The 13,926-nt window shown below is 45.5% G+C and overlaps 1 protein-coding gene across 1 annotated transcript; it reads left to right on the forward strand.

Moving 5' to 3' along the window:
• CNFN (cornifelin) lies at positions 1–13,079 on the forward strand. Its single transcript, XM_053397882.1, has 4 exons — positions 1–179; positions 8,706–8,837; positions 11,215–11,351; positions 12,755–13,079. Exons 2-4 carry the CDS (start codon positions 8,714–8,716, stop codon positions 12,842–12,844), a joined length of 351 nt encoding a protein of 116 aa, XP_053253857.1. The 5' UTR covers positions 1–179; positions 8,706–8,713; the 3' UTR covers positions 12,845–13,079.
• Positions 13,080–13,926: the final 847 nt, after the last annotated feature.

Below are 13,926 nucleotides of genomic sequence, written 5' to 3' on the forward strand. Positions count from 1 at the left end.
GCTGTTTTCTCCCTTATCTGCTCCTTCCCCACAGCAAATTGCTACTCCCCCCACTCCCCGCCCTTCCAACCTAGTACATATATATATAAGAGGCGCCAACAGAACCCCACCCAACTTGTTTCTTTACCCAAAGTCATCTGGTCAACACAGAACCTGAAGTTCCAGCGGGGGGAAACCAGGTGAGCAAGAAAAGCATTCACAGAAATATTAGCAAACTTTCCATTCGTGACGGGCTGGTGTTTGGGGTGGGGGGGAGGCTAGCGACCTAAATGACAAATGCATGGCTTTTGGGGTGGGGTGGTTTGCATTAAACTGTTCTGTGCTGCCCTTCAGACTTCTTATATGTGCTTCCAAGCACATGGAAAATGCATACATGCCCTTTCCCTAGTCTAGTCATTTTCTGACTTTCTACTTTAAGAGGGAAGTGCTGGGATAGCTCAGTCGGTAGCACATGAGACTCCTAATCTCATGGTTGTGGGTTCGAGCCCCATGTTGGGAGATAAAATATTCCTGCACTGCAGGGGGCTGGACTAGAGGACCTTCGTGGGTCCCTTCCAAATGCTACAGTTCTGTGATTCCACACTGATATGTCCTGTGTGGCTTGCCAGGTAACCCTTGTATGTTGCAGGGGTGGGTTTAGGGCACATACTTGGTGCATGCAGACTGCTAGCTAAGTGAGCATCACTGCCACATTGCATGAAAGTCGTAGACCCCTGGAACATATTGCAGGAGAAATGTCCTAGCAGTGAGCAAGCAATCTCCCGAGAAAGCTAAGCTGCCATGGGAAAGTTCCAAGGAAGGTGATTCTGGAGACTGATTCTGGATGCAATTTGGGAACCACAACCCCATTAGCTTGCCTCTTGTCTGCAGTTGCTAGGCGATCACAACCCAACAGGTCTCTCCTGTTATTTTCTGCAAAATGTCTGAGCTGATCCAACACTGGGGAGATGTGTGCATTTTTGTATGGGTGGAAGGACAATGTTCCTGTTTGGTCAAGCATTGCTCAGTTGCTTGCTGTGCCTGAGGAAGGGAACATAAAGGGACTACTGAGAGGTGCCTGGTATAGTCTGAACATGTAGATCAACCTTCAGCTGGGCCGGCTGGGAGTGATGAGAGCTGTAGTTCAAGACACTTGGAAAAACTGGGTGGGGACTGATTCAGGTATCATAAAGTGGATTAATAGTGGTGAGATCAGGATTGCCTGGTAAAGAACAGTGGAACTGCATTTGGAATAGCCATGCCTCTTTCATGAAGGAGTCCTCTATCTGAAGAACTGTCCAGCCCAGATCACATCTTAATTTTGTTGCCCATCAACAGCTGACACCCTGGCAAAGAACTGGCTAGTCTTCCCCACTATGGCGAGATCATAGAATTATAGTGTTGGGAGGGATCCTGAGCGTCATTTAGTCCATCTCCCTGCAGTGCAGGTTTGTTCCTGGCTTGCTTGAGGAAACCACAGATAAGAACAAACTTATTTCCTTGGAGGAAGCTGTTCTTGCAAGCCCCAAAAGACCGCTCAGGAAAAGGTTTTGTTGTTGTTTAGTCATTTAGTCATGTCCGACTCTTCATGACCCCATGGACCAGAGCACGCCAGGCACTCCTGTCTTCCACTGCCTCCCGCAGTTTAGTCAAACTCATGCTGGTAGCTTCGATAACACTGTCCAACCATCTCGTCCTCTGTCGCCCCCTTCTCCTTGTGCCCTCCATCTTTCCCAACATCAGGGTCTTTTCCAGGTAGTCTTCTCTTCTCATGAGGTGGCCAAAGTATTGGAGCCTCAGCTTCAGGATCTGTCCTTCCAGTGAGCACTCAGGGCTGATTTCCTTAAGGATGGATAGGTTTGATCTTTTTGCAGTCCGTGGGAAAAGGTTTAGATAGAAAAAAGAACAGAAATAAATAAATAGCAGGCTGAGAGCTAAGCAATAGTAGGAAAAATGCTCCTCCGACAAGTCACACCTGTGTTGTTAATCCAAAGAGCAGCTCCAGTAAAGGTGGAAGACCTAGGAATATTTTGTGGGTTTCCTGGAGTCTCACGGCTATCTCAGGCTATTTAGGCAGAGACCAGTCACCTGCAGAAGTGACTTCAGGTTATCTTCTTCGTGGAAAGATGTAATGTGACTCAGGTGGGCACCGTTAGGCCTCCCATGAAGACACCCTTTTGGGACACTTTGCCCCAGCACACACTTCTTTTTGCCTAGTGAAGGCCACTTCGCAAATCAGTCTCCTTCCTGAAAGCATTTAGACCCCAGAGCTCTCTTAAAACATCTATCAGGTACCTTGAATCCACCTCTGTAAAGAAGAAAGACAGGGGGGTCAGAGATGCATTGTATTTGCTTAAATGAGAGGATTTAATTACAGCTACATTTATCCATATATATTAAAGGTAAAGGGACCCCTGACCATTAGGTCCAGTTGTGGCTCACTCTGGGGTTGCGGCGCTCATCTCGCTCTATAGGCAGAGGGAGCCAGCGTACAGCTTCTGGGTCATGTGGCCAGCATGACTAAGCCGCTTCTGGCGAACCAGAGCAGCGCACGGAAACACCATTTACCTACCTGCCGGAGCGGTACCTATTTATCTACTTGCACTTTGACGTGCTTTTGAACTGCTAGGTGGGCAGGAGCAGGGGCCGAGCAACGGGAGCTCACCCTCTCGTGGGGATTTGAACCGCTGACCTTCTGATTGGCAAGTCCTAGGCTCTGTGGTTTAACCCACAGCACCACCTGCGTCCCATCCATATATATTAGAATATGCAAAATTTCAGCAAATCTGCAGCCTGCTTTGTCCTTTGTTTAAAGCAGAGTTTCTCAACCTTTTTCCGACTGTGGCCCCCTTCTGATCTCGTTTCCTTCCTGTGAATTCTCTGTTCTACCAGTAGAAAGGTAGCTAGTTAAATGTTTTCTTTGTAAAAAGAACATGTTTTATTTATAGTTTTTATAATTTACACAATTACTGTACATAAAAATTTATACTTTAAGAGTTTCTCGATCAATGGGACCCTTGTGCTTGATGACCAAAACCAAGCTTTTTAAAATATCCGGTTCTATTGCTGTGAGTGATAAACAAATATCACCTCTGTCCATTATGTTAAGGTCATTCCACGTTAGACTGAGTAAACACCATATTTTTCCGTCTATAAGACCCCCCCCCATGTATAAGATGCCCCCTATTTTTGTGGCAACAACCAATCGCCACTCCACCCTCGGCACTATTCGTGTACAAGACACCCCCTAATTTTTGACATTATTTTTTAGGAAAAAATCCTAGTCTTATACATGGAAAAATATGGTAATTCACATGACTGAAACCTGATTCTACCAAATACGAAGTAGGAAATGCCATGAAAAACAAATTTGCTTTATCCCAAAGCTGTGGAAACTTTTAAGATCTTCTGTTTTCTTTTTGATTCCTGGTCACTTCTCTCTTTTCTCCACTTCTCACGTCCCTCTGTAGCCCCCTAGTCTCGTGCCGTGGACCCCCCATTTACAAGATTTTCACCTGTTTCCCCCTTGGAATATCCTTTTAAATGATGGATAAACAGCCACCCAGCTGCACTGGGTGCAGTGAGATAGAAAGGATGATGGACAACACCCCAAGGTGGGTGCAGCGGCTGAACTCCTTGAAAACTGGGTTTGAATCCCAGCTGAGCCATTGAAAAGGTTTGCCACCTCTTTTTCCGGCCCTGGTCCTACGCAGTTAATGGCTGCCTGGCACACAAACTAAGGATGCGAAATATTCCAATGCATGCCCGGAGGGAAAAGGTCACTGCTTTAATTTCTTTGTGAAGCTAGTAACCCACCCAATGAATCACTGGGTGTGCCTTGCACAACCCCTCAGTTTTTGGTATCTGCAAAAGGGGGCGTGTAGCCTTCTTGACACGATTGCAAACAGTGCCAGATTTACGTATAAGCTAAACAAGCCCTATAGCTTAGGGCCCCACTCTCCTGGGAGTCCCCAAAAAAATTTAAAGGAAAAAAACCGGATGTACATTTCCAAAATATAAGATAAAAAACCAAATAAAATAAAAGCTACATACAGCAACAGTGTTTTGTTTTGTGTTGTGTTAGGGAACTATGATGTAGGTAACAGGCCCTGCCTGCTAGCCTGCTCCCTAAAATATCACTGGTTTGCTCATTTCTATATATATATATAGGGTGCCTACATTCTGCATGTACAAATGGCTTTAGATACCTACTAGGTCCATAAATTACCATATAGCATGTATTCAACACACAAAACAGTGACAATTTGTTGTTGAGAAAGGACAGCTGGACATATAAAGCTATTACCTTCAGTAGCTTACCAAACCTAAATCTGGCCCTGATTGCAAAGAATAACAGCTGGGAGGGGGTTGTAAAGCACTATACATGCTAAAACTGTGCAGTAGAAGCTATTTTTTTTTTAAAAAAGGAATGTCGTGTAGACTAGCCCCTGAAAGAGAAATGCCAGGAGCACATACATTCATGTCTGCCTGTACCATGCAGAAGTCAGGAACTGCACTACAGTCCCAAGAAATCTAAACTGTGTTGAGAGCTGAAGCACAGATACTTTGAAGTAAGCTGCATTGAAATCAATGGGATTTACTTTCAAGTAAACGTTTTTAGGATTGGACTTTTAAGCTCATTGATTTCAGTGGCAGTTGAGCACAGTTAAGTGCTTAATTCTCATTGATTTCAACAGGACTTTCTATCCCATAAAATCCGGTGGCACCTTGGAGGCTAACCAGTTTATTGTGGCCTGAGGTTTTTCCTCCTCTAAGGAGATACATCTTCATGAATCCACATCTCTTAAAATGAGGTTACCAGCAGAGCAATAATAATAATATAAAAAAAGTGCAGCCAGAAACGCCACTATCCTTTTAACAGAGGTTTGACATATAGAGATCAGCAACCGTAGCTTTTAATAGCATGGAGTTAAAAGTGATAAAACCTCTCTGTCAAAGGCATGGCTGCATCGAGACCCTGCTCAAAATTTGGCAACCTTGTTTAAAATACAAAAACATCTGGCAAATATAAACGGATATGCTTTTCGGCAATTCTCGGAAGGAGTCAGTTGTGGGATGAAACTATCACAGGCTTTGTCCTTAACAGAAGACAAAAAAAATGTACTCCAGGCCTGAGTACATCCTTTGTGCCAGGGCAAACTCTGGTGACAGTAAATAATTTAGACACATTTCCTTGCTTGGGACACCAGCCAACACTTTCTTTTAGAAAGGTAACTTGAAGAGATGCCCTAAGGGTTGCTGTATAAACTGCTGACTTACGTGCAGATTAAAAATGGTGTTCCGTGCCAGTCCTCTCGAGTATATTACTATTATATCCACAACTCCCACATAATTTTCTTGTTCTGGGCCCAGTCCCAAACGAAGCCGATCCGGCTCTCATGAAAGGGAAGTTCCGTTCTTTTATCAAAACTGCGTGGACAGAAACTCCTGATAATGGCTGGATTGTACACACTATAGTTCCACCCTTAATTTTCCTCCAGCGCCATTGGTCCCTTTTCATTTCAGATAAACCACACGTTATCTGACAGCGTAACATGTTCCCCAGGGCTAGAACTACCAAGGATATGCGCCGCGTGTAGGCAAGATCATTGGTGTTAAATAGTGGGTAGACATATCAGACGACACAGCGATTCTTCAAAGCAACTCTTTATTTGTAAGCTGGAACAGAACTGAAGTGAAGGGTTCAGCCAGCCTGCTTATATAGAGCTCCAGTACAACGTAACTGTAACAACTTTCTGTAACTATCCAATCCCTGAAAGTCACTTTCGATCCCTTATTTGCATATGTGGACCTGAACTATCTACAGTATCCCCCTGCTGGCCCAGGGTGAGAACTTCAGTACATAACAATTGGAGACATGGCCACATTCATACCCAGCATTGAAAGCACTATGGTGCTTCTTTAAACAAACATGGCTTCCCCTCCAAAGAATTCTGGGAGCTCTAATGCGTTAAAGGTGCTGAGAGTTTTGAGGAGACCCCTATTCCTCTCACAGAGCAACAACTATCAGAGTTCCCTGTGAAAAGGGATTACCGTAATTGTTAATCCAATCTGAAAATTGTAGCTCTGCGAGGGGAATGGGTCTCGCCCAACAGCACCCTTAGCAAACTACAGCTCCCAGAATACTTTGGGTGATGCCATGACTGTTTAGAGTGGCATCATAGTGCTTTAAATGTATGGTTGAATGTGGCCATAGTCTTTTGGTTTATTTGCAAGCAGCCCATATTTATTATTATTTATTGTATTTGTTAGTCGCTTTCCTTACAAATTAACTCAGAGGGCCCATCTGCACCATACATTTAAAACACTTTCGTATCCCTTTAAACAATCAACAACCCCAAAAGACTCCTGGGAACTGTAGTTTGCTAAGAGTTGTTAGGACACACACACACACACACACACACACACACACTCACAGAGCTATAATTTTCAGAGTGGTTTAGAAGGATTCTTTGGGGGATAAAAATATGTTTTAAATATATGGTGTGTACACAGCGGTTCTGTGTGAAAATCTGAAGGCATCCTCTGTTGACTCTGACCAATTTCCTCATCCTTAACCTCTTCCTTTCACAGATTTCAGCAGAGAGAGAGGGAGAGAGAAAGAGAGAGAGAGATTCTTTCGCAGAGCATATATATTTGCTATGAGGGTGTGAGCTTCTTGTCCTCTCAAGGCGTTTCCTGTATTGTTTGGAAATAATTTTTCCACTTTGTATTTGGGGCCTTGCCCAAAATGCTCACTCAGATTGTCTGGGAACAAGCTAGATTTCTGCCTCAAATGTCTCCATGCAACCCTCAAGGAGAGGCGAAAAGCTAAGACCATCTCAACGTGGCTTCAAACAAGAGCAAAAACGGGTGTTTGGGGCCTGTTTGAGCAGATGCGGTTGTAGGAACACAGCCTGAGGAGGTCATACAAGGATCTCCGCAAGAGATTGGCTGTCTGAGCACGAGTCTACCTTGTTGCCATGCCAACAGGTCTCCATCTTCCTCCACCCTAGCAAGATGCCATGAGGCAAAGGCAGTTGTTTTGAGGGCCATTAAAGATAGCAGCAGGATAGAACCGAGCCACCACAATCCACAGGGGAAGGGTCCCTTTGACCAAACCCCACAAAAATGATCAGGAGATGTGCAGCAAGACAGGCTGCGTACACAATACCAGCTTAAAACACAGCTAGTTCATACTTTTTCTCAATTTGGATCGGAGGTGGTTTCTTGGGGGGGGCATGCATCAAAAGGCAGCATTTGCTGAGGAACGACATGACTTTACACCACTTTCCAAGTGGTGGGAGTGGGAGCCAACCGGATGCAGAGTAAACAGGAGTGTGTACGCAGTTGCAGTGCCTGGTTTGCATGGCATTTGAAAGTCATGGTTAAGTTGAACTATCGTTTAAAGGCTAGGAAACAGCAGACATTGTAGCTGCTTCATTCTTCCTCCTGCCGGGTGCTAAGCGATGGTTTAGCTTAGAATTACATCAGAACCACAGGTCTGGGATTTATGTCTCACTCTAAGCAAAACACAAGTTGTAACCATGGTTTGTTCTTGGCCTACTGCTCATGGTTTGGGGGGAAACAAACCATGAGCCTGGGTTTGCATGTAATCCTAAACGAAGCTATGGCTTAGCTCCCCGCAGTGCAGTTAGGCGCAGGGAAGGAGTGAAACAGCCATTATCCCCCCCGCCATGGAGCAGCAGACTGCACACTCACACTTCAACCACAATTAAGCTTAACTATGGTTTATAATTAAATGCAGATAAAGAGAGGGGGCTGGCAAAAAACCTCAAAATACAGGCCAGGATTGGTGAGTTGCATACCCTCCAACCTTTCTCCGAAGAAAATAGGGACGTCCTGTTCCATAACGATAATGATCATTTTATTAGTTTTACCCTGTCCCTCTGCCTGGGTTGCCCCAGCCACTCTGGGCAGCTTCCAACAAACATTGGAAAGCATTAACAAACAAACAAACAAACAAAGCATTAACAAACAAACAAAGCATTAAAGAATTAAAAACTTCCCTATACTGTACAAGGCTGCCTTCACATGTCTTCTAAATGTTGTATAGTTACTTATCTCCTTGGCTTGGGGGTCGCATAGCTCCATACCCTCTCTAATGAAAATAGGGAAGTCCTAAAGAAAAGTGATAGCGACGCGGGTGGCACTGTGGTCTAAACCACAGAGCCGATCAGAAGGTTGGCGGTTCGAATCCCCCGACGGAGTGAGCTGTTGTTCGGCCCCAGCTCCTGCCCACCTAGCAGTTCGAAGGTATGTCAAGTGCAAGTAGATAAATAGGTACCATTCTGGCGGGAAGGTAAATGGTGTTTCTGTGCGCTGCTCTGGTTCACCAGAAGCGGCTTTGTCATGCTGGCCACATGACCTGGAAGCTGTCTGCAGACAAACGCTGGCTCCCTTGGCCTATAGAGCGAGATGAGCGCCACAACCCCAGAGTCGTCCGTGACTGGACCCAATGGTCAGGGGTACTTTTACCTTTAACTTTAAAGAAAAGCAGGACATTTCAGGATCAAATCATTAACCAGGACAGCTTCTGTAAATCTGGAACTGTCCCTGGAAAATGGGGACACCCGGAAGGTCTGTGAGTGGGTTGGTTCCAAGGGCTCACTGTTACCCAAAGCACATTAAATGCCACAGCTGGGGCCTGGGTCTGATGGTGGGGAATAACTGGAGCTCTCCTGCCTCTCCTCTCCACCTTCCAGGAGCTGACATGGCCTACCAGACGGAGTTCATCATCGATGCCCAGCCACAAGCTGTTGGCGCCAGCTACACTTTGAGCAACCAAGGGGCCTGGAATACAGACCTGTGTGACTGCTGTTCCGATATGGGCATCTGTGAGTAATTGGGGTGTGTGTTGGCAGCTAGCAGTTCCTTTCTGCCACTCAAGTGGTAGGCTGTACATGAGAAGAAGGAAGGAGGGCTAATGAGCTGTCTGTCAGGCAATCAGAAGAGCCAGGAAACTCAAGATTTTGCCACTGATCGATCCACGGGGCTGCCCTTTCCCTGCCTGCCTTCCCTGAAAAGAGCAAGATTCTTGAAATCAAAAGTTAGCCAACCTAGAAGGGGCGAGGGATTGGTTGTTGCTAATACGTGAGGCTATTTTTATTACCGGCAATTGCAGCAAACCATTACAGTGTGGAGTGATCTGGTACAGAGTCCCAGCCAGGCATGCCCTTTCCCAGGATACTCTATTACCCATTTCTCCCCGCCCACTAGTCAAAAAGCATTCTGTTCCCACTGAGCATGCACCGTCTGCACTGGGTTATTGTTGGTTTGTTTGGCCCCCTCTCGCCCCCAAGGATTTTTCTATATCCGTGAAACTTGGTGTTCCTTCGAAACAGATGGCACCTCCCTCATGGACAGTGCGTGCCTTTTTTATATTGTTACTTAAAACTGCTTGGGGCAATGCAGAAATTAGGAATAGCACGGGCCCTGCCATCAGATTCAGCATCTAAATGTAATGGCGAGCGGCACTGGGAAGAAAACGAAAATACAGGGGAAGAAGTAATTAGGAAGAATGAGGTGAAGCATTAGGAAGAAACAGGCCGATGGAAGGAATCTTCTGCATTAGGCTTATGCAGGAAGCTTAGGCATTGGGAGACAGTGATGTGTAGTGGTCAGAGTGACAGACTGCAACTGGGGTGTAACAGCACAGGATGCAAGTGCGACCTGCACTGTGCAAAGAAAGGGAGGCAAGCAAACCAGCTTAGCCAGGGGTCAGCAAACTTTTTCAGCAGGAGGCCGGTCCACTGTCCCTCAGACCTTTTGCGGGGGCCGGACTATATTTTGGGAAAAAAAGAAATTAACAAATTCCTATGCCCCACAAATAACCCAGAGATGCATTTTAAATAAAAGAACACATTCTACTCATGTAAAAACATGCTGATTCCCGGACCGTCTGCGGGCCAGATTTAGAAGGCGATTGGGCCGCATCCGGCCCCCGGGCCTTAGTTTGCCTGCCCATGAGCTTAGCTAACCCCTCCTCCTACTTAACCTCACTGCTGCCACCAAGTGGATGTTTTTATTATCTCGCTGTCTCCACCAAACAGCCTTTTAATTCTCTAAATTCAACTGGCCCAAACTACTGGTCAGAGCGGTACGGCAACTAGACATGTTTTGAATAACTAGCTCCCAGACCATTCCGCCCGCCAACAAAACCCAAAAACATGCATTTACTGTATTTTTCCATGTATAAGACGCCCCCTATTTTTTGAGCCTAAAATTAAGAAATAATTAACTGCAACATTCCATGTATAAGACAACCCCCAATTTTAAACTTAAAAAATTTGGGGGGAAATATCGTCTTGTACATGGCAAAATACAGTACTTAAAGTAATGCATGATTCTATGAAAGCACCGGTGGTCAACCAAATTGGTGGCCTTCACCACCTCCTGCAATTGCAAGTTCCACAGTTTTAAGTCTGCTCCACCTTTTGCCTGACAGCCTCTTTGGATTATAATCTCTCCCCTTAACCTTCTTTTCTCCCAGCTAAACATATCCATATCCCCTATATGGCGGTCGCCGAGACCATATAACACCGGTCTTGAAAGACCTACATTGGCTCCCAGTACATTTCCGAGCACAATTCAAAGTGTTGGTGCTGACCTTTAAAGCCCTAAACGGCCTCGGTCCAGTATACCTGAAGGAGCGTCTCCACCCCCATCATTCTGCCCGGATGCTGGGGTCCAGCGCTGAGGGCCTTCTGGTGGTTCCCTCATTGCGAGAAGCAAAGCTACAGGGAACCAGGCAGAGGGCCTTCTCGGTAGTGGCGCCCGCCCTGTGGAACACCCTCCCACCAGATGTGAAGGAAATAAGCAGCTATCCTATTTTTAAAAGACACCTGAAGGCAGCTCTGTTTAGGGAAGTTTTTAATATTTAAGGCTGTATTGTTTTTAGCACTCAATTGGGAGCCGCCCAGCAGATGTCAAAGCGATAAACAACTACCTGACATTCAGAAGACATCTTAAGGCAGCCCTGTTCAGGGAAGTTTTCAACGTGTGATATTTTACTGTATTTTTGGTTTTTATGGAAGCCGCCCAGAGTGGCTGGGGAGGCCCAGCCAGATGGGCGGGGTATAAATAATAAATTATTATTATTATTATTATTATTATTATTATTATTATTATAGGACTTGGTTTCCAGAGCCCTCACTGGAAATCATTTGCCTTCCTCCGGATACATGCAGAATGCTTCTGTCTCCCTTCCTCCAGGTCTCTGTGGTACCTTCGTTCCATGCATCCTTGCCTGTCGTGTGTCAGAGCAGGCAGGTGAGTGCTGCTGCCTCCCATACCTGCCTGGTACTATCATTGCTCTGCGGACCAGTGTGCGCGAGAGATTCCACATTGAGGTGAGATGTGGGAAGTCAAATAAAGATGGGTGTGGGGAGAGGGGTTGGGGTGGTAGTTGAACTGATGGGATGGCCAGGGTTGGGGTTGGGGTGGAGTTGCTCTTCTGCTCCAAAAGAAAAGCCCAGTCTGTTTTAATGAATACCTTTTTATAGGTTCAAAATTGGGCACGGAGGAGGAATCTGATTAAGCTCATGTTGAAAAGCAAACCTTGCCAATTTGCATCTTCTGACACAACGCACGAACCAAAACGCAGCCTTTGAAATTTGCACTTCTCTGAATGTTGCAACGCAGTTCAAGCAATGTGAACAAATATGCAAATACTAGGGCAAGGTGTGCATTGAGATGCATATATTACTGCAAAGGCCATACAAAAATGCATGATGTATGGGAATATTGCTTTGCAAAAAATGTGTAAATTAGGCAAAACTGCATACAAATTATATTAAGAGAAATTTGCATCAAAATGTTAATGAGTTTCATAGCAACTTCAAAAAACAAAAGCCCTGCAAACTGATGTGGAAATGTGGAGAAATTAAGACTGGGAACATTTAAAAAATGAGACAAACCAAAATTGACAGATTTGCCCATCCTTACTCAAAATATGTTGGTAGCTATCAAGCTAGTTATGCACCTGAAACCTACCAAGGAGGAAGACACAACAGGGGTGGATGGGCTGGGTATAAGTAGTAAATCGTCATCTACCCGTTGCTGGTTTTCTTACCATGATTAGAGTTCCTTAGGGCTGCCCAACTTTTCAGCTGACCATTGGAAGTCTGGCTTTTAGCAACAGCTTGATGCGCAGACACCAAGTGACAATGTGTTTCTTTTTTGTTAAAAGCTTTATTTGCTGACTTCTGCATATTACGCTGCTACTATATGCATGAGGACATCCTGGGCCATTTTATTCTAGTCATTTGGCAGTATTTGATGGCAGGGATTAAAAGGAAGGGAGGGCCTCTTCTGTGGTGGCCCCTTGTATTTGGAATACCCTCCCCAGAGAGGCCTGCCTGGCACCTAAGTTGTTTTCTCTTATGCCCCAATTGAAGTGCCCTTTATTTTCCTGATGGATGTTGCTTTTGAATTGACTTTTATCATTGCTTTGGGACTCATTGGGAAAATGAACCTTGCTCACGAGAACAGGAAACACAATTGCATATTCAAAAGTAAAGTGCTCTTGCAATTTTTTTTAAGTGCTATAATAATCAATGTGTGGGCGGTGTGCCTTTGCTGAACCAGCTCTGAGGCTGATTTGCCTGAGTTTGGCCGAAATGAATCCCTAGATGGTTAGGAATTTCAGCCTCTGTCTCAATTACAAGCCAGTTTTTTGTCTCTTGGGAGCTACACAACTTCACTTGCCCCCAAGCTTCCATTTTAACTCAGCCTCTTTGTTTCCGAAACCCAGGGCTCCATTTGTGAGGACTGGGTGGTCATGGCCTGCTGTCCATTCTGCGGCCTCTGTCAACTCGCCCGAGAGCTGAAGAACAAGAACTGAAGCAGAAGGGAAGCTGGCAGACATTCTTCACTCCTGCAGGGAGAACAAAGTAGCTGGATCAATGGCAGTGAGGGACGGAGGCCAACTTCTGAACCCAGAAGCGTATCAACTGCAGAGCAAAAGACCTATTGTCCTTGCACAAGGAAAGAGGAAAAGATACGGCTCTCCTCTGTTCAGCCCCTGTGGTCATCCCACCTTGAAAATTGTGTCAAAATAAAATAATCATTGTCTCAAACTGCATGAGCTGGGCTGTCTTTGTTTTTTTGGAAGAACGGGTTAAGTGAGAATCAGTGTGATCCCCTGGCCCAGTAGAAGACTTAGGGGTGCCAAGTGGCCAGGGGGTTAAGAAAGGACAACCTGGCCTGCTCCTGTCTGTCTAATAAAGGACTCATATACAGTGGTACCTCAGGTTACATACGCTTCAGGTTACAGACTCCGCTAACCCAGAAATAGTACCTCGGGTTAAGAACTTTGCTTCAGGATGAGAACAGAAATCGGGCTCCGGTGGCGTGGCAGCAGCAGGAGGCCCCATTAGCTAAAGTGGTGCTTCAGGTTAAGAACAGTTTCAGGTTAAGAACGGACCTCCGGAACAAATTAAGTACTTAACCCGAGGTACCACTGTACAGAAATCAGCCCATGAAGCTTTTTTTATGGCATGGAGGGAAACTTCTGGGAGAGGCAGAAGTTCTCAGGTTCAATCCTTGACAGCCTGAGTTGAAAGGGTTAGGGCTAAGGTGATGGGAAAGACCTCTCCAAGAGCAGACCTACTGAGCTAAACCAGAAGAACAGATAGTTTGGCCTGATAGAAGGAAGCATCCTTTGATCAGCTTTGAGGATTGAACTCAACCAAGTGCAAGCACTTGTGAAACACAGACAATTGCACATTCCGTGCCTGCTTAGCCATGCAGCCACTTTCTTCCCTATCCTCTGTTGCTTCACCTCTGGTGGTCGTAGGCGCCTCAGGGCAAGGACTACCAACAAGGATGGAGCCAAATAAATAAATGATTATCTCAACTGAGTACAAAGGAACTTAATGTTATAAATTAACAGGCCCAACTGAACCATCCCATATTACCTTCTGA

Source organism: Podarcis raffonei, chromosome 8, assembly GCF_027172205.1.
Source record: "Podarcis raffonei isolate rPodRaf1 chromosome 8, rPodRaf1.pri, whole genome shotgun sequence".
NCBI classification, from domain to species: Eukaryota; Metazoa; Chordata; class Lepidosauria; order Squamata; family Lacertidae; genus Podarcis; species Podarcis raffonei.